At 37.9% G+C, this 20,800-nt stretch overlaps 2 protein-coding genes across 12 annotated transcripts in view; one reads left to right on the forward strand and one right to left on the reverse strand.

Annotated features, from left to right (window-relative positions):
* LOC103696125 (RNA-binding (RRM/RBD/RNP motifs) family protein) lies at window positions 1-12,550 on the forward strand. 10 transcript variants are annotated; one of them, XR_005507374.2, is made up of 7 exons: window positions 13-432; window positions 1,315-1,413; window positions 1,522-1,800; window positions 1,920-2,084; window positions 9,499-9,559; window positions 11,770-11,842; window positions 11,916-12,550. XR_005507374.2 is itself a non-coding variant. In XM_017840369.5 (6 exons), the coding sequence occupies exons 1-5, from the start codon at window positions 94-96 to the stop codon at window positions 2,067-2,069; spliced, it is 795 nt and encodes a 264-aa protein (XP_017695858.2). In that variant the 5' UTR covers window positions 12-93; the 3' UTR covers window positions 2,070-2,084; window positions 7,902-8,120. The 10 variants fall into 10 exon arrangements, 3 of the variants coding, with proteins under 3 accessions (XP_038972921.1, XP_017695858.2, XP_017695855.2); XR_005507376.2 differs by having other exon boundaries at window positions 11,926-12,550; XR_005507375.2 differs by having other exon boundaries at window positions 11,778-11,842.
* Window positions 12,551-17,059: 4,509 nt separating this feature from the next.
* The window catches only part of LOC103696124 (ATP-dependent RNA helicase DEAH12, chloroplastic-like), a 36,595-nt gene continuing 32,854 nt past the window's right edge, over window positions 17,060-20,800 (reverse strand). For both annotated transcript variants that reach the window (XM_039116992.3, XM_088701365.1), the window contains one exon: window positions 17,060-18,705. In XM_039116992.3, coding sequence (XP_038972920.1) covers window positions 17,495-18,705 — 1,211 coding nt within the window. In that variant the 3' untranslated portion in view covers window positions 17,060-17,494. The remainder of the gene's footprint in view (window positions 18,706-20,800) is intronic.

The following is a 20,800-nucleotide window of genomic DNA, read 5'->3' on the forward strand; positions in this document are numbered from 1 at the left end:
CTTTTTTAGGGAGTAGTGTTTGATTGCTTCAGTTGGAAAATCTCATTTGAGCCACACAGCGGATAAAAAAGGAGAGCGCCAGCTCCTTCGGCCATGGCGCTTCTTCTCCCCCGACTCCCTTCTTCTCACCAGCCTCATCTCTCTCCTCCACTCCCGAAACCTTCTCAAACCCAAATCCTCTTCCCCTTCTCCGTCCCCAGGATTCCCAATACTCGAAGCAGCACGAGAGGAATCCTTTTCCTCCAGCGACCTTTCTCTTTTATCGCCACTCTCAGCACCAGCTCGGCCACAGCAACAGCAGCAGCAGAGGAGTCGGCAGAGATCTCGAGGGAGGCTCGGAAGCGGCTGATTGCGCAGAATATACCTTGGACTTGCACCGCCGAGGACATCAGAAATATCTTCGAGAAGCACGGAACCGTGACTGATGTCGAGGTATGGATTCATTTCTCTTCTAAGTTGAAGAGGGGGGATGGGGTGGGAAGGTTAAATCTTGGAGTGTTTCTTGGCTACCATTTCGGTTTTGGTTTTAATTTAATTTATTATGTCATTGCTTTGCTAATACAGTTATCCGTGGAATAGTGTGGCTTTTCATCGTTGTTTACAAATTCAAAATTGACATGGATTGGAAAGAGAAAACTATCACAATCTTAAATAAAATCTGTTCTGCTAAAAAAGATATTTGGAAATTTTGAAGATGAGGAAAAGAAAGTATAGTGAGAAAGCAAGGACAGAGCACGCTTTGTTAAGTGGTTTGTCTCAAGGGCAGTCCTGGAATTTGATGACTTCAGTATTGATTTCAGTTGCCTTGTGCTGTAATCTAGGTTAGTTAACAGCAATGCCAATTGGAATCAAATATTTAATATTCCATATTACGATGGCCGGAAGAAACAAATAACAAAAAACCTAGTAACGACCTTGACTATCAAGTTCATACTGTCTTTCATGGCTTTCAAACTTTTGTTGAATGCGATTGTACAAGAACTCGTATTTTTATTGTCCTTGACATTGATCATCCGCAAGATATGCCGTCTCAATACCACGCCCCGTACCAATGCTATGCTATCACTATATCGGTATAGTATGATATGCCCCGTACCATCTGTTTTATTACAGCATGGCGTACCATGATCATCTGTTAATCGAGATATCACATTAATGACAAAGGCTAGGTTAATATATATTCCTCTGTTTATTTTGTGTTTGACAGTTAGTCAATCTTGTCTGAATAGGGTCTATCTTGTGTTTGTTGTCTCCCTTAGTTTTCTATCACCATATATGTAGTATATATTGATCATTCGGACTTTCTTTGTCCAGCTCTCAATGTACAACAGCACTAGAAACAGAGGATTGGCATTTGTCACAATGGCTTCGGAGGAAGAAGCACTTGCAGCCCTTAACAATCTGAATTCATATGTAAGTATTTTAGGTCATGGAATCAGGCCCCCTTCAATTCTTTTCTTCCATGAGATAATCTGTCAAGTCTTTTCATTTTAACTTATCTTTGTGCTGATTGCAATTTAGGATTTGGATGGTCGAGTGATTAAGGTGGAATTTGCCAGATCATTGAAAAAAGATTCTTCAGTGGCAATGGTTCCTGTATCGAAATACAATGTTTTTGTGGGGAATTTAGCTTGGCGGGTAAGGTCTCATGATCTTCGAGAACTCTTTAATGCCAGTGGGAATGTTTTATCTGCTGAAGTGGTCTTCCAGAGCAATCCAAGAAGATCGGCAGGCTATGGATTTGTCTCCTTTGCTTCAAAAGAAGAAGCGGAGGCTGCAATAGCTACTTTCAATGGGAAGGTAGATTTGGACCTAGTTGTATATGGACATGATGCATTACTTATAGCTCTTTTTAAGAACTATAAATTTCTTATGTGTATCTCTTTATTTGGATTCATGCTATGTTGTTATTGTTGCAGAAATTGATGGGAAGGCCAATAAATTTGGCTTTTGGTAAAATTCAAACCGACAGTGCTGAAGCTAAATTGTCTACAAATGAGCAATTAGATGAGGCATCTAGCGCAGCAAATGGCAGTGGAGAGCAATCAAACCAAGATGGTGAAATGTGAGGAAAATATGAGGAGGTATTGAATGAGGCATATAAATATCATATCGAATATACCATCAAATAAATATCACACTGTATATATCATCACTTTATTTTTATTGAAATCATGTGTTTTTCATTTTTTTAACAAGGTTCCATATGCTAAATAGGCATAACATGACATAACCACAAGACTGTCACATGACAAGTAGAAGGCTTTAAGTTGGTATATGGAGGTATCTAGTTCACTCCATACTCCCAACCTTATGGCAGGGCAGTACTTTAGAATAAAATATTAAGATGGACTTTCTAGAATTTTGATTTGATAATAACAATTTATAGTGACAAAATAAATACTGGGCCCTCATGTGTGCTCACGTCAGGGAAGTAATTCTGAACTAGTATGATTTATGGGTCACTGAAGTAGTACTTGAATGATCTATTCTTTGCTTTTCAATAGATAAAATAGGTAAACATAAATGGTGAGAAGCCTCTTAAGACAAACATTAGGAGTAGAGGATGTCTCAGCATATGCCTATGAGGTGTAGACATGGATAATAAGAGGAAACTCAAAAGAACACCCTAAGTTAGAAAAGAATGTTCAAAAGAACATATGGAGCATTAGGAGATGGAACTTTATTTAATGGCCATAAGGAGATGTATGAAGCATATAAGGCTCAGGATTTTAAAAAATTGCAAAGAGAAGGAAGATTTTGAGTAGAGGTAACATTGTGGAGGTAGCGCTTACTTTCTCCAATGTGGTGGTGTTCCCTGAATTTCCTTGTTGTCAGGCAGAGGGATTGTGATAAAGGTATTCTCTATGCTTGGAGTTTTTCCCTAGATAAGACATCTAGTTTCTTTCATAGAGAGCTTTCTGCATTCATCAACAGAAAGCAGGATGCAACAAGTAAATTCAAAGGTCTAAAAATGTCCACTACCAAGGGATTAGTGTCGATACATTCCCAGGGCGTATGCCCAATGAAAAAAGAGGGAGAATAATTTAGGTGGAGATAAGAATAGTGTAATTCCAAAAATGATAGGTAAGTAGAAGAGATGTGTGCTGCAAGGTTAGTTGCATGAATGTTGTTTACATGAATGTTGTTATAGTCATTCTACTTAGATATATTACACTAGTTAGTACGAATGAATTAGGAATCTCTATATATGGACAATGTATTATAAAGAAGATGGCAAGCATGTAGCTACCAAGGTTTTCATAGCAGATAATGGATAGCAGCTGGTATAGCGGGCATTATTACCCAAACAGCCTACTTAAGCATATTAATATTTTTTTATGAAGTAAGGTTTGCCAAACTGGTACTGGAGGTTGTACCGGTAGACGACCAATTCGGCATGATATGGGTCTGTATCATTCTATTCTAGGGCGTACCGAAACAAGGAGAGCTAGAGTGGGAGGGGGAGAGGGAGAAGGAGAGAGAGGAAAAGAGAGAGAGGGAGTGAGAGGGAGAGGGAGGAAGGGAGAGAGGGAGTCCATTGCTTTATTTGGCTAGAGCATGAAATAACAAGACCGCTTCGTTTGGCTAGAGCATGAAATAACTAGACCAGCCATTGCTTTAATCAACTTATTGGGATGGTTGATTGTTGGACCAATCCAATAGGAAACAAGTCCGGCCTGCTATGGACTAAATATCCCGCTTTGAACCGATAGCGTAGCAGCCACTATATTAGGTTTTTGCTGATCATATCAGGAACTTTCATCCAAGCACCATACAGCGCTGCTATGATACGTAGCAGCTGCTATAGCATCTGCTATAACAGCTATAGTGGCCGATTTTGAAAACAATGTGAGTGCACCAATAAAATGGAGCTTGATTGGTGTGTCAAGATGGTTTAGTCTTTACTCTATAGTGTTAATTAATGTGATGAATATTGAAATGATACGGAATAAGATAGATTAGTAAAGTTACATGTATCATTAGCGTACAACATAAATGCTTTCATAGCCACCAATTGAAGTTCAAGTTCCAAGACCTTAATAACCAATGGACTAAATTAAAGATGCCAAAGACTTTGCATTATTTTGAAAAGGGTAGTCAGTGAGAGCTTTGCCAGCTTTTAGCCCATAAAAAATGATAACTTAGAAAAAGATACATGCAACTGTTTTGGTTGACGCAAGCTTTCAACTTCATGCTATGTTCCAATCCTTGGCCTCTACAAAGTTCTTGAAAACAATAGTAAGAAGACCAGAACAAATAATAATATGCCTAGAACCGACAAGCTAGCAATGTAAATTCTCTCTCTATATATACATATATGTCTAACAATTCAAAACATGAGAAACTGAGAATCTGTAACTAATCTCTAGAATTAGAAGGCATAACATTTTCCCTCTAAGAGAGAGATTGACAAGAGAGATTCACTGGTGATCTGGATCCTGATAGAAGACATAGTAGTGTAAAAAAAGCATTACATGTCATGTAGTCGATTGCTCAGAATCGCTTATCTAGGAGTGTCGAGCCTGTGGTATAGTAGATATAATGTAGATACAGCAAATTGAATAATTTGTGTTAAAATTTGTGAGGGAGATGTTGAAAAAAAATTGAGGATTTAGTGCATGGTAGGAATCTAACCGTAACAAGGATTAATAATGAGAGCATGTTGTTAATAGGATTCGTTAGGGACTGCACAACTGTAGAAACAACTGAAAGCACACATTCTAGTAAGTGATACAGCTAACTCTGATATCATATCAGATGCACAAGCTAACCTTTTTGACAAAAAAGTTTTTCGTTCTAAAAATGAATACTTGTGACATTATTTTGAGCACAAATATCTTTGATTCTTCCACCACTATTTGGCTGTTACCAGGATTATATAGGTATTGTGCAATTGTAGAAACAACTGAAAGTGCACATTATTGTAAGTGATACAACTATCTCTGATACTATATAAGATGCATAAGCCAACCTTTCTGACAAAAAATGTATCATTCTATAATGAAGTTAGTGAGAACTGTTAATTATTTTGAACATAAATATATTTGATGACTCCACTTCTTTTTTTTTTTCTAAGTTAAAATAAATAATAGTGAAGTATCTTTGTTCCTTGAGTGGTTTTCCATTTTTCAGGTTTTCTGTAGGTTATCAATAATGAAAACTGGACAGATATATAAGAGACACTATAAAGAGGAAATCTTGTTTTGGAGATGTTGTCAACTTTACTTTGACCACTTTTTTTTTTTAAATAAAATTTGAAAGCAACAACAAATTCAAAATATTAGAGGAGTTTTCTCTCAAAAAAAAATTAGAGAAAATATGTAGAAACAGTAAGGAAGTTTTGATATTTGGCCTTTGAAGCCCCAAGAGGCAGGCACTTAAGACTCTGCCCTCATCTATCAATTTCTCTGCCTGTTTCTCTTCTTTATGACGAGGTCCTGAAATAAACAAAATTCAGGGAAGCTATGTTACCCGGACACTCATGTCCAGCTCCTAGAATTTGTTCCAATACTTATCCAAGTTAGATACACATCAGACAGTTGAATAGTTATTAAAATTTATTAATTGCATTTTTTAGAAATTGGTAGAGAGCTGACTCCTTCAACAATGAGTTCAACCCAACATAATAGTTTTTAATATGTGGTTTCGTGGTTTCTAGGGATTGGTTAACAATGTAAATACTAAAATGATTTTGCAAATTGTCATTTTCCTGAAGTCCTTAAGATTATTGGAAAGTATGGATGAGAAACACACATTATAAACGACCATAACAAATAATATCTTTTAATATTTTCTTTTATACAACACTTAAATGTATATTTTAGTTAACTTTTTTTTTCTATGTATTCCTATATCTCGTTTTTCTCCTCTTGCTGAGTCAAACACTTTGGACACATGTCCAAATCCAATTCGTGTTTGTGTCCATGTTACACTGCATGGAAGAAAGCTATGGACAATTTAAGCATCTAGATTGTTGACTGAAAGAACATTGAAAGAATAGGAAGGCACACAAAAAATGTTGTCTAAATGAAAATGAGGTGATATAGTTCTTCCAACATGTTTAACACAAGAGGTGGTGCCACTGGGTAGGTGAACAGGGCATCAGTGGCTATGAGGTGTGAGGGCCTGGTCCACTGACTGGCCCACACATGAATTGGGCTGAAAGCCCATTGAGCTAAGGCCTATACGGCCTGTGCGCGTGGAGAGGAAGAATCGGACTCTGAACAGGAGTCCTCTTCTTCCTTCGACTCTGCCGAGAGGGGAGACCAAGGGAGATCGGAGCTTACCATCTTTGAACCGATTTTTAGCTATTAAAGGACCTCTATTTCCCTCCTTTGGCGTCCACTTTGGAAGATCTTCCATTGAAGGTTTAGATCTCTTATTACTCCGCAGCGAATCTAGGGGGGGTTCGCCGTCGATCCAACCGAGGAAGCTCATCGGAGACGAGGTAAGCTCCCTTTCTTCCTTTTTTCGGCCTTTGGGCCGCTGTCTCCACCTCGAATCTAGCCAGCAAATCGTCGGATTGGTCTCGGACGTGTTCCCCTGTTGTTCCCTTATTCCATTTTCTTTTCTCCCATTTTGGCCGGCCGTCGCCGGGCGTGGCGAGCCGCCGGCACCGTATGGGCCGTCGACCGCAAGGGGTCGACGGCCACAAGCGGCTGCAGCCGCTGAGCACCTTCCACTTCACGGAAAGACGAAGAGAGAGAGGGAGCTTCACGGCTCTCCTTCCCCTGTTCTCTCCACTTTCTGTCTCTAATTTCTCTTCTTTCTCCACTTTCTCTCTCTAGAATGTCCAAGAAACCTGAAGTCGGATTATGTCTACTTGATCTGCGAATCCGAGTTGACCCTTGAAAAAAGCCCTTGAATTGCCTGGGTACCTGGGGTCGCCTACTGGACTAATCACCAGATCTTGTCAAGGTCCATGAAACCTATTGATGATGAACTATGTTAAACGGCCTCCTCCCTGATCGAGTCCATGCCCTATAATTTGTTGATCGAATCGCTCATGCCTGACCCACTCGGAATCGTCGAACGCTCGTCCCTATTTCTTATTATTTTAATTCGATTAAAATTGTCAAACAGAAAGTAATTTTGTTTTTAATATTTTTATAGGGTTAATTAAATGGCCTAGTAAAGTTTGACATTTTAAGACGGAAGAGATAAGTAAATCTTGCACTTCTTATTATTTTTCAAATGATCATGTTTTCCATGCATAAAATTTGCTTGTGGAAATATCATGTTTTTCTTAAAATTATGGATCGATATATGTATTATGAAAATCATGTTTTATTATAAAAGAAAGTTTCATGAATGTTTTGATGAAAATAATTTTATTATGAAATATGAATCTGATCATGCCATTTAGTGTTTTTCATCTATTTATATATATGTTTTAAGAAAAAGATATAAGTTTTTTAAAGGCTCTCAAATTACTATGACCATTTCTAGAAATAGGGGTCAATCGATACTCTGGAGCTAGTATCTAACAAAAACGGTTCTCTGCTAATGGGTTAAAGTTGGTAATGAATATGAACTATGATATCTTGTCGATTACGAAGATGGCCCTGTCACGGGTTATAGTGACCATAGCATGAATATCTGTGATCAGTGTTTTGATACATGATAGAATTACATGATATGAAGAACGATTTATGAATTTATTTGCAATATGAACTTAGTACTATGTTTATGAAAGATGGATGATTTGTTCATGCATGATTTGCTTTATGACTTGTTTTTAATATATTGTATTATAAAATACTTATTTTGGAATATCTATTATTTTTTCTAAATGATGCATTGACATGAAAAACTTGTGCTTGATCCAGTAAGGTATTGAAAGGTTTATTTTTTGAGCTGTGTCGCTCATATACCTCTTTTATTTTTTCTCTTTCCAGGAAAAAAGAATCAGTAGGAATGAAGGTTGGTCCAAGCTTGGAATTCGCATTAGCAAGCTTGACGATTTTGTAGAAAAAATTTAGTATTGACCATAAATTTGCAGCTAATGATTTTCTGAATGTTGAGGGTGATGGGTCTGGTATTGATGTTGGATTTGGATGCTCTGAACCAATATTGGTTTTATTTAATAGTTGATGAAATTAGATATTTAATTATTATATTTGTTGTGATGGAATTTGAAAGCAAAAAGTAATGTTGGCTTTGTGTTCTCGTGGGTTGTACCCCTCAGTAGCACGGCCATGTCATGTTCCGGATCTGGGGCGTGACATGAGTTGCATGGTCCGGTAAAGATTGAGGGAAAGGGATCGTGGTCTAATACGTCCAAATCAATTAACCAAGCATTAGAAGGAACCTTCAACAAGCAAGATATTGATACCACAGCTTGACTTGTAGATGGCTGGGGCTTATCCATGTCCAAAATAGAAGCCATTTGGTTGTTCTGCTTCTGAGAAAGTTGAGTATCAGAAGAGAAAAACTCTTTATCAGATCAATATATGCTTAGGATATAGAAGCTACAGTAATATGTATAACTATCTCGGCACCATGCTTGTCTTTGCCTGTACAAAAAATTCTTGCCAAGATTTCTGAGGCAGCTCACGATGCAAGGTAGTCTTTATGCGGCTGGAAGAAAGAGAGAGGCCACAAGTAGCTGTTGCGATGTAGAAAGAAGCACCTCCAGATGTTGCCAAATCTGGAGCTGGGAAGGCATGACAGCAAGCTTGCAACTGTAGCAAGATCAACAGATAGCGAAAGATCAAGTGGATGACTACCGATCAGTTATTTTTTGTTGACTGTATACAGAAATTTATACATGAAATTATGTACAAAAGAAGAAGTATTATCATAAAAAGAATAATGTGTCCACATGATTTTGTCTTCATAGGTGATCTTGAGAGAATCTGGTGGATATGATCAAATTTATCATCATAATAGTTTATTCACCAACTCAACTTTTCAATTATTCTGACGGCAACTATTGTAACTACTTTAATTTTTATCCCTAATTGTATGAATTCTTCGGATATCTTGATAAATTGTTTTATATACCTAAGGCTTCAATCAGCTTAGTTCTATCCTGATATTTTTTTTGGACCAAGCCCATGAATGATAGGCAGGGGTACCAATGACAGATAAAAGTGAGTTTGATGGGAAAACCTATGTCCTAAAAGGTAAGACCTGTAATGGACATAAGCTAGTTCAGTCCTAGGTAGAAAAAATAATGAAACTTTTCTATTGCTAACATTAACAACTTGATTTGTGAATTATCTTGCAAAAAACTTGACAGAAATTGCCTTATTGGCAAAAAGAAGCATAAATTCCAAATTTGTCTTAAGAGAGTGCCCTTGTTGATAGATTGTTTTAGTATCTTTGTGTTATTAGACAAGTACATGGCATGACAATTGCGAGTTATTTCCTGGTTATAAAATGTATTGGATAGGCTATTAGACTTTCATGCCACATTGTGCCGTGAAAGGGGACATGTTCCCCTACCATCCCTCATATATTATTGTGGTGATTCTTTGTTCCTTCATGTAGGATATTGTGGTGTATTCCATGGGATTGAATTCGCCATATCCAAAACCCTGCATGATGTGAGGTATGTGGTTTTTGTGTACATTGGCCTGATTCTCATCTACTTAATTCTCCTATGCTGTTATTGTATTTAGCTTTCTAGCCATTTATAAACGTAGTTATAATATAACTCATTTGTTTGTTCAAGAGACAAGCTTTATTTGAACAATTGAGATCCAATTGACCCGAATTCTTAATTCATATAAGTAAGATCTGGCAGTTGAAAGAGAAGTTGAAAAAAAAAGGAACCATGTATGCAGATTTAATCCTTTCTATGATCCAGCTTCAATGATTCTTTCAGATCGGGACTGTCAGTAATGACTTCCTATCAAACGAAAAGAAAAGTATAATATAACTATAACTTTTTTTATGTTATTTAATTTAAGTAAGCTTTCTGCTCTTCGCCGCCTATTTAAGTCCGAATTGTAAAGATGGATTATGAGATGTAATCTCTTTTTCACTTGACTTTTTTATGGTTCGCATATGGATGATATAACCATCTTAATGAAGTCAAATTAAGTCAATAATACCAATGTGGATGATAATGATGATGATGCCCACAAGTCATTTACATAGCATACTCATACTCATGCGGATACAATATGTTTTTGAAGCCTCTTTGTCAAACTTAAAAAATCTTCTTCATCCTAAATGTTGAAGATATTATACAGTTGGCCTGTGAAATCAAAATGGCTTGACAGGTATGTTGGAACTTCTTATCACTATATGAATTAGGTTGGTAAGCAATCAAATTCGAAACTATTCGATAAAAGAGGTCCATGCATCACATTAAAGATGGTGGATGATGACAGCTCTAGGAAATCTTCTAAATTGAAAATTATGTCACGGTCAACACAAAGATATACAAAGTCTAGGCCATGGTTTCCAAAGCTTATTTGTTGTGCCATAACAGAGTATTTCTAGGTCTAGCAAATAGAAAAAGAACAGTATACTGATGGAAATAAATAAATGAGGGTTACAATGTTGGTGAAATTTAGGAGAAATACCAAGAGGAAGATGGTATCACCCTTGATGTTTGGTTTCAACTTGAATAATGGTCCACATAGCCAAGCTATTAGCACTTACCTTCTAAAGAAAGAATGATTTTTTTGATTTGTACTCATTTGTGTACACACCCTTACATAAGTGCCTGATAGAAAGAAATCTTCTACCAAATTTCTAGGCCACAAAAAGTATGGATTATACACAACAAACTTAATAAAAAGTTCAGAAAACCATAGTCCATAATTTATCATGTATCATAAGTTCAAAACATACATAAGAATGCATTAAAAATCTTTATGAAATTTTTTATCGAACTTTCTAGCAAATTTTTACATTTCTAATTCTGGGTCAATATGCAGATGGATATATATGGTCGAACATGATCATTACTCAATAATATATCCAGACTCAAAACTCTATGACAAACAATGATCCAGTTCTGCTTATCAATAAAAATTTTAAAATGCTCCTGAGCAATTCTGTGAGTTAAGAGTTTGTTTCTACGCATATTTTTGTCATGTCTTCTATTTATCTCATGAATTAAGTCTAAGGCTCGCCGTTTCGGTACTGGACTCCGTACTGGTGCCACACTAGCATAGTGTCGATACGGTACGATACGTGATATTTTTTGGTGTACTGAGTGTCGGTATGCTACTGGTTATCGGTATGGTACGTTCGGTACCGTCTAATTCGGTACGGTATGGCATACCATGATTAGGTGGCACAAGTTACATCAGTACTTGCTAGATCATCTGGTAGTTCAATGCTTTTAGTTAACATATCACAACCATGGATACCATGCAATGCGAGGCTCATAGCTTTGCAACAAAGTCTTTAATTTTTAGGCGATGCAACCTGACTGTGTTGACCTGCCCGTTATTTATAACATAATCAATAAGATAAATGAAACACCTAACATGATCATGTGTTGAGATAATGCCTAACTCTTTTTAGATCTGAATATATTCATGTAATTGCTATATTTCTAGTTTCCATATATAAGTAGAATTGAACCATTGTTTATTAAACAATTTAAGTTTAAATCTCTTATTACGCAATGATCGTGCAATACAAAAATCATATATCACAATAAAAAATCTTGGAAATGTAAAAATTGTTAGAATCTCAAAAATCTCATAAAGAGAAAAGTTCAGTGTAACTTTTGGCCTATGGTTTTCTGGGGCATTTAATGTTGTTTCTTATGTGAAACTCATACACATGGTGGCCTAGAAATGCAGAGAAAGTCACCGATTATGGATGCTCTCTCTTTTTCTGTCACATAATGACATGCATGGGCACACAGGTAATTAAGTCCAAATCAAAATTTGTTTTTAAGGCAAATTTGCCTAGGCTCATCTGTTCTGATGGTTGTGTAGGTCATTGCAGGAGTCAACCGAAGCCCACAAGACTGCAAGGAAAACAGCAACACTTCGTCATGAGTTTGTCTGCTTAATTTCACGATAAGTAATATCAATATTTTTTAGATAAGTAATATTACTAAACCTTAACAAAAATCAGCTATAACTTAATTTCTCGATACAAATGAAAGAATTACAAACTACAATATCACCGCATTCTCCTCAAATTTAATCTAAATTTCCGCTCTTAATGACTACTAGAATAGAAAAATCTCTCAACAAAGATAATGGGGCTCGAAATTAGGACATCAGACAGATTTAATAAGGATAATGGATTCCTACCGCAAGGCAATGGGAGAAGAGGCTAAGAATCTCAGTCCTCATCTTGTCAAATGTCAGGTAAGATGTGAACTCCTAGCTTTCAGCCATTGATGCTCTTAGAGCTTAGCTTGGGCCTCACACTTTACTTCACCAGCCAGCTGGCTGCCAAGTCATAAATCAATATGAAGGAATGACAGTGATTTTTGTGCAAGCTCTGTAGATTCGCCATACCGGCCGGTATCGTACTATACCGAACATACCGTACTGTATCTGTACCAAATTGATATATGCAGTTTCATAAACACCGATGCTTGATACATCTTGTCGTCTCATATCATATCATGTACCAATATTGTAATTTCACTATATTTGAATCAGTTTATAGTCTTAGCGGCCATCTGTTAGGATTACCATCAAATGTTTGATGATGCATACGGGCTTACAATTTCACTACCAGTGGAGGCTATTTCTGAAGACTATCTAAATATTATATTGGATCTTGAAAAGATGGGGGAGTAGGTGCAAGAGACTATCCTATGTTTTGATTTGATCGTATTCTTTGAACGTGCACCAAGTTGACATAATCTTCTCCTAAATATCCGGAGAGTGAACAAATAATTTACACCAAGAAGTAAACTCTTAGCATATTGGACGGGGTTGCAACTTGTTATCAAAGTATTACTCAGAGAATATGCCCAAATGAAACATTGGTTCATATTAATGATGTTGTTTATGTTCTTTTGATAGAGGAAGTGGTTTTATTTACGTGAACTGTTTGTTTCTTAGTCTCAACAAGTGTGGATAGAGGTGAACCATATCTTCCACTTGTAGTTTGAAGTCAGTGTCAAGGGAGTTTATTTCTTAACTCCCTTATCTCGTTGTTACTCTCAACATCTATTAGGTGTGTGAAAGGCATGTACGACCTCCTCCGGAGTTGGTCCAGGAGTTGGCCCAAGATGTTGTTTTTGGAAGATGACATAAGTGGATCATTTGAATATGCATATACACCCAATCAATTAGGTATGGGAGGGAGAAGATAATAACATTCTACATAACAACAGAAAAATTTGATATGGATAATTGATAAAGAATATTGTTTTTTCTATCCTGCATTTTCTTGTTACGAAGAGCTCTATAATTTGAGTAGAGCTAAAATGTAAGTGTCGTCATAATAACCCATATAAGATAGGTCCTGATTGGAGGGCTGGAGGCTTGATATCGATAATCCAAACTGTTGGATGTTTCCTATTATCTCTAAACTTCTTATTATCAAAAATTTATACGATTTAAAGATCTTTAGTATATGCAACGCTTATACATCCCATGGTTATAAATAGACAAATTAAATAGCATAAAATATATATATATATATATATATATATATATTTAAACTCATATGATTTATAGATAGTAAATAGTTTAAAGATAGTAGATAATATTCAAACTGTTGTATGAGCAACCATATATTAGCTCTACTCCTATAATTTTTTAAAGAAATGGTGATGCAAGATTAACCATCATAGCATTAAGCGCATGAAATGATAAACAAAAACTAAAAGCCATCCAATCACAAGCTAAACACTGTCAGATTCATCCTCTCTCCAGAACAACCCAGCGCAGAAGCAATCTCCCTACTGTCACCTTTACAAATAATAGGAGAGTGAGGTCTCCCAATTCAGGACCTCAAAACCTCCCACTCAAGTTAACATAAAGAGCAAATTTTTCTATAGCTTCGTGGTAACACCTTTTGCCTTTGAACAAGAGGTCTGGGGGGCTCATTCAATATATGATGTTTCAACCTACCACAAGGCAAAGTAGCTTGGTGTTGGTGTTTCTAAAAGTACCATGCTATACCACAGCAATGCCTGTTGCCACCAACCACCATTTGTCGTGGGATGCCAACCAGCACCCTTGAGACTTGCAACACTGAAAAAAAAAAAAAAAGGTTTGGAATTGTGCCTCCTATCTTTGCAGTGTTGAAATCACCACTTGTTCTAAAGGCTTAAGCTGATAGAATGAGATAGATTTATTTATATATTTTATATTTTTCTTACATGCAACCTTATCAATGTATTCATTAGTCCACAAGATTGTGATGGTATCCTTTGGAATTCTTTGGTTTTTTTTTTATTAAGGGAATTCGGAATTCTCTTGTCAAGAGAGCCACAGTGCCATGAAGCAGTGTTCAGTTTCAAAATTCCCCATCTTTATCGGATGCAAAGCATGACAGCATTTTGGCAGCAGGAGTAGGCCCATCATTTGGCCAAGCCATTTTTATTGACAGAGCTAGTTGATCCCTAGTGCCATTTCTTAGGGAGTTACTTGTCAAGGAAATTAAAATAGCTGAAGAATGAAGTGTTAAGAAATTGACTTCATCGATATCAATGGGCTGATTTGGTAGTTTAAAATTCATGAGAATTCTTTTCTCAATCTGATTAAATAATATGGATTATATGCTGACTCAGCTAGATATGAGTTACTGCAGGGGGATCAAAATATTCGAAATATATAAATGATCATTTTAATTAAATTATAGGTAACCTGTAATCTAGATACTATTAATGGAATTTTGCAAAAGAAAAAAATCAAAATTTTCACATTTGGAAAAAAGAGTTATATTACTTTGTTCTTGAAGGAATGACTTCCTTGTGAAGAACCTCAAAGGGTTTTAAATTTAAATAATACACGGAAGGCATAAAAGGAATAGATGGGTGGAGATGGGAGAGAGATAACAGATGAATAACTACAAATATATATTCTTAATAATTTTTCTCTACAAATAACATTTAAAGGAACTCATGTATGAGAGGTCATATGGCTAAGCCGTACCACAGACTCCATCCAAACTCAAACTCTATTCACCGGTGAACACGGTTAAACACCATTTACTCAAGCACTGAACTCCAACTCAATTCCAAAAGTTTACTTATCCTTCTTAAACTAAGCTTCATCAAGTACCCAAAAACTGAGCTCCATCTAGTCCAACACGTATGATATCATCCAAAAACTGTTACAACTAAAAGCTCGGTATTAATCTCACACTCCATCTTAATCCAAGTTTCAAACATTCTTTCCAACATCTTGGACCATTGTGTCCCTACCTTCGTTTGAATGCAAATATTCACACATATGGATGCACACCTAATAGAAGCATAAGATTGTTTTTGCAAGTAGTTAAGAGATCAATGTTCTAGTCATCATTTTTACCAAAAAAATAAAAAAAAAGCAAAAGCTGCTTCCTATAAATTGAATAATTAAGCGATTTTTTAGGCAGAATCCCCAATTATTATGGGATCATTGGGTACCATATTGTCACCAAAAGCATTTAATTATTGTATCGAAATCTTTTAATCAGAATATTTATATCCCGATATTTCTTATCTAACTTACTCTGAACATATCATGCAAATATAGAAAAAATACCAAAAAACAATGCTTAGGCCCCAAGAGTTTCCAAGAAAAGCACATGATCACCTAGAAGTGAAGAGATTTAAGATATATATTTTTTAAGACAAAGAAAAATACTTCACCTCATCACTTATTTTTATGCTCACATTATTGGTGTGTTGCTTGGTGGTCTAATACATGGGGCCTACTCGTCACCCACACGATGCATGAATTGCACCAATCCCCAGCTGCCATATGGAATAAGTGATGCTGGAAGTAGTGCTCTTCAGAAATCACCGTTCAGAAAAAGCCTGAAATTTATCAACTTAATGAACCTGAAACGCGTCATAAGGCTATTTGGACACCAAGATTTAATCTCTCGTGCGAATGGAATGACGCGTATTCGAAGGAGGTTGGCAACACACGCTACTGAAAGATTCTTCTCCGTATCCGCCAAATTAAAACCATAACGAAACTAGCGGCCCTTTCTTTCTTTGTTTCTTTTTTTTTTCGGCCCTTTTACAAACGGAGTAAATGCATGACTTGCGGCACGCTTCTTCCAACCATTCTCCACCAAACCAACCCACCCACCTGTTTCTCCTCTTCCTTCTCTCCTTCCCTCCCAAGAAGGAGACGAACCAAAGCTTGTTCTCTCTTCCTTCCCCTAAGCTAATGGATGAGAGGCCAAGCTCTCGTCCGCCAACCAAAAAAGGGTGGTTTGATCGGCAGTTTGAACACTGTGACAAGGAGATGTTAATGGGCTTCGAGCTCTCGAATCGATCCTCCAGCGTTGCCGACCTCCTCCAGAATTGTGACCTTCCCCCTCCACTCAAGCTCTTCTCGCTGATTGAAGACGACGATAAGAAGACTTTGGTGCCACAGAATTCACTTCCAAAACCAGCTCCCAGGTTAGTCAGACAAGACTTTATCAGTTTTTGGACATTTCATCTTGATCATGGCTTTGGTTAGACAAAGGATGATATCTTTGCAGCAAGGCTAACAAGTGGGATGGTGGATGGGGATTGGATCGTGGTGGAGAGAACCCAAGCCTGCTGAGAGCTCTGCAGCTCTCGCAAACACGAGCAAGGGAAGCCGAGAAGAAGGCACTTCTAGCGAATGCTAAAAACGAGCAGATGGCCTCGCTGCTCCTCCAGGAGTCGTTAAGTCTCTCGGCTCATAGGCAGTGGGTGAAGCTGCTCGAGATGGAGGTCTCAATGCTCGAAGAGAAGATATTGCGGTCACAGAAAGAGGAGGAGCATGCGGAAGATGATGCAGCGCCGGCAGCGGCTGCATGGTGCTTGACATTGGCCCTCTGTCTGGGAATTGCTGGAGTTGGCCTCGCATTGGGCCGCTGCATATTTTGATGGCTATTGTCCAAAGAAAAGGTACTGGGAATCTTAAAGTTTGTATCAAACAGAGTGACGATTAGATAGATACAAAAGGCTATGCCTGTGTACATGAAACTGAACAATTCAAGTAATTATAGATGACACTGCTTGCAGGTTCCTTTATTACAGAGTAATCCATGCACTTTGATAGAGGGAAAAAGAAGGAAAAAGAAACATAACTTTAGAGAATATTTACAAGTTGATGTTCTTTATACATAAATGGGACTATAAAGCACAAGGCTGTGCACTGTTATTTGTCTGCAGACATCTGGGATAGAAGCCTGCATTGTAATCCCACTGATGCAGGGCTGTGTCCCATGTCTACCGAAAAGTGCTGTACTCCTATCCAGCTGCTTCATATATGGATCATACGGGACAATAATGTTAGATAAGAGGATAATTGAGGCTAATATAACTTGCAAACAGATGCACAGTCTGGTTTCGTATTCACAGAGCATATTTGTTTGCATAATAACAAAGTAAGAAACTTCAGAAGACACTTCATACGATAGCATGGTGTGATGAAGCAAGGTGACTGTAACATTTCTCACTGCTTTCAAATGGCTCCAAGCACACCCAGCAGATGTGCACTCCACAACGGCATGCGATGTGGTTGCACCCATCCACCTTCTCTATAATGTGGGTGCAGGAGGGGCAGTCCTTGACATGCTCCTTTCCCAGTCGCCATTCCACCACCGAGAGGTTTGGGTCCTCCTTGAACTCTCTGTATTGCTCACAGGATACAAAAGGATGATACTCCAAATGGCATTGCGTGCAGACCTCTGCTGAGCAGGCACCGCATACAAAATGCCCGGCCACTGCATTCGGTGGGGAGACCTCATACACCGATGGGCAGTCAGGAGTGGGACAGAAGCGATAGGCCCCTTCGCTGGATGCCACAAAGGCACCCAAGGAGGCTCTGAATAGTTCTTCCAACTTGTCTCTACATAACAAAGACCTCAGGTCCACGAGCAGTAGAGGCATTCCACAACCCTTCTTGGTGCAGCACAATGGAAATCCATCCCGTGATCTGATGGCAGACTCGCACTGTTCTATCAAACAGGCACGACAGAAATCATGACCACACTCCTCAAGCTTGAAGGGCTCCTCCAACTCACAGAGGCAAATGGGGCAAATGGCTTCTTCCGGTGATTGCTCGAATGCGCTGCCACTTCCAAGAGACTGACCCACCTCAGATACAATTTCTTCCACCTTTTGTTTCAGCTCGTTGCTTCCTTGAACTGAGAGGATATGATATCGGGTCTTAAGAATCACCTCGACCCCAGGGACCTTTTCCTTCAATCCTTGAAGGTCTGGTCCAAACCTCCGAACAACCTCTTTCATCAAACCTGGAGGCAGGTTGTGGCCCCGAAGTCGGATCTCAAGTTTCTTGTTTTCATGAAACGAAAGTACTGCTCTCACCAGCTTCACCTCAGCTGCATCCACCACTTTCTGGGGTCCAAACACTTTAACAATCATGTTCTGTCTGTCATACATAATGCAAGTTCCAGTCTCTCGCTCCACAGTTTTCATAAGCACAATACCATCCTGGGATCGCAGCACTGTTGGAGTGAGGCTTGGATGATTTACCGTCTTGCCTTTCAACAACTGCTCCAGAGGATTCCTCAAATCTGCAATGGCTTTTGGGGAATTAGCACAAAACTTTATCCGAAAGGCACCATTTTCATTCCTTTCCAAATTATAAGACACACCTGTAAAGGAGGAGAAACCAGGGAGTAAATGGATATGATCCAAACACTGGTTAACAAACTAGACTCATTGAAAAACAATCGGTCAATAAAACTCTGTTAGCATAAAGTTAAATTTTTTAACAGCCACGATACTGGGTACCTGATAAGGAAATAAGGAAAATGCAACTGCAATACGAATATCAAGACTGAAGGCATAATTCAACAGATATTAGAAAACAAGCAAGCAGCACAATAATATATTTTCTTCTTAGATAGTTCCTCCTTTTCCTTGTGTACAACAAGGGAAATTTGCAAAATACATTTAGAGAAAATTTCTTTGTGATGGGTGATCAAAATCAAAATCCGCCGAACCGGTACCGAGACCCGTACCAATCGGCGGACAGTTTGGTACAGTACCGAATCAATACCGTACCAACATATGGTACGCTTGGGCGTATCAGTTCCGAACTAGTACACCCATTTTTTTTAAAGCTTTTTATGTTTGATTTAGTGGTCACACGGTACCCTTGGGCGTTCCTGTCCCAATTTTTTAAAAAAGTCTTTTAGGTTTGATTTATTGGTCATATGGTACACTTGGGCATGCCGGTTCAGAACCAGCACATCCAATTTTTTTTTAAAGCTTTTTGGTAATCAATTCTTGTCAATTTTTCAATGATTTTAAGTATAATTTGATATTTCTTGATATTTTTTGATGTTTCTATGATCCCAGTATAACCTAAATGATGCATGTTGTTGTTTTAAAGTGATAGAAAATATAAAATAATTAGTGAGATATTGTATGCTACAAGAAGCAACATGAAATATCTAAAACTAACTAATGAGATAGAAATATAAAATAATACAATCAATTATATATATTTAAAAATATAACATATATGCCGATATCTAAAATTTCGTTGAGTAACGATGTCTCTCATAGATTTTCGGATCATTAGCATAGTCAGGAATCACATCAGCCTACCCCTCTAACCAAGCGGTGTTATAGTTATGTATACTCATCTTATAAGGAACGCGCTCCAAATAATACTTTCAGATCTTTCGCTGAAGCTCTGACTTTAAAGGGTATCCTCAGGCTGATAATACGGCTGTGGAGGGATCCATCCGAATATTCCGACAGGAAAATCTGACCCATAAGATGCTTTAGGTTGCGTAAGGTAGTAGCAGCCAGAAGATAATGCCTCAGACGCACTATATCAATTTGTATCAGTATAGGTCATAGGCTGCCTATGACCGTGGATAGTAGGATCTAGTATACGACTCAGAACCTGATAAATCTATAATTTCTACTCTATATGCGAGGTCATCTACAGCTAGATTGTGTCCTCCTGAATGACTTCGAGAAGCTCGTATCGACACACGATATGGTATCGAACCAATACCGACTCGTACCGACCGCCGACTGATATGGGTTCTAGTACCGGTTCGGCAGACCTTGCTCCTCTCAATGTCGACCCTCATAAATCTACTTTTCTGCCACTTGGAACTGACAAACATCAGGCTACTTTTTTCTCAAAAAGGCTATCAAGTGTAATAGTTGGTAGCAAACCATCATACCAGGTCTCAAGATCTCTCCCTCCGTATACCTCCTTATCAATGATAGGACCCATGTATAGTTATAAATATCTAGTGATGGTTTGGGTTGTTTTCACTGTCTGTTACATTCTACGAATCTTCGCAATGTTCATCATCATGAGATTGATACAATGTGCAGCATATGAGGTATAGAAAATATGTGACCGCCGCTCAATCAAGATCTTCTCAGCGGCCTTATATTGTGATCCATTATCAATGATGACCTATACGACATTCTGCTTTCCTACTTGATAAATCACCTCCTTCATCAATCTGAGAATATACATGACGTCGTGCACTTGATCGGAAGCATCAACAAACTTATGGAAGAAAGTCTTCGTATCATAATATGTCAAGAAGTTGATGCTACACCTGGTAGGATCGGTCCAACCATCACAAATTATCGTCAGTCTATATGTGGGCCACTTGGATAAGGCAATCCACTTCTTTAGTTTCTTATTGTTGTTAAGAAACTCATCGTAAGTTTCCTTCAGTCATGCAGGATCTACACCAAGACCAGCAG

Source organism: Phoenix dactylifera, chromosome 7, assembly GCF_051530095.1.
Source record: "Phoenix dactylifera cultivar Ajwa chromosome 7, Ajwa_hap1_PhDact_Kaust_v1.1, whole genome shotgun sequence".
Classification (NCBI taxonomy): domain Eukaryota; kingdom Viridiplantae; phylum Streptophyta; class Magnoliopsida; order Arecales; family Arecaceae; genus Phoenix; species Phoenix dactylifera.

Coding starts and splice junctions, on each gene's coding strand:
- LOC103696125 (XM_039116993.2), top strand. CDS start 94: ATGGCGCTTCTTCTCCCCCGACTCCCTTCTTCTCACCAGCCTCATCTC. Junction 433..1,314: donor GAACCGTGACTGATGTCGAG/GTATGGATTCAT, acceptor TTCTTTGTCCAG/CTCTCAATGTACAACAGCAC. Junction 1,801..1,919: donor TAGCTACTTTCAATGGGAAG/GTAGATTTGGAC, acceptor TTATTGTTGCAG/AAATTGATGGGAAGGCCAAT.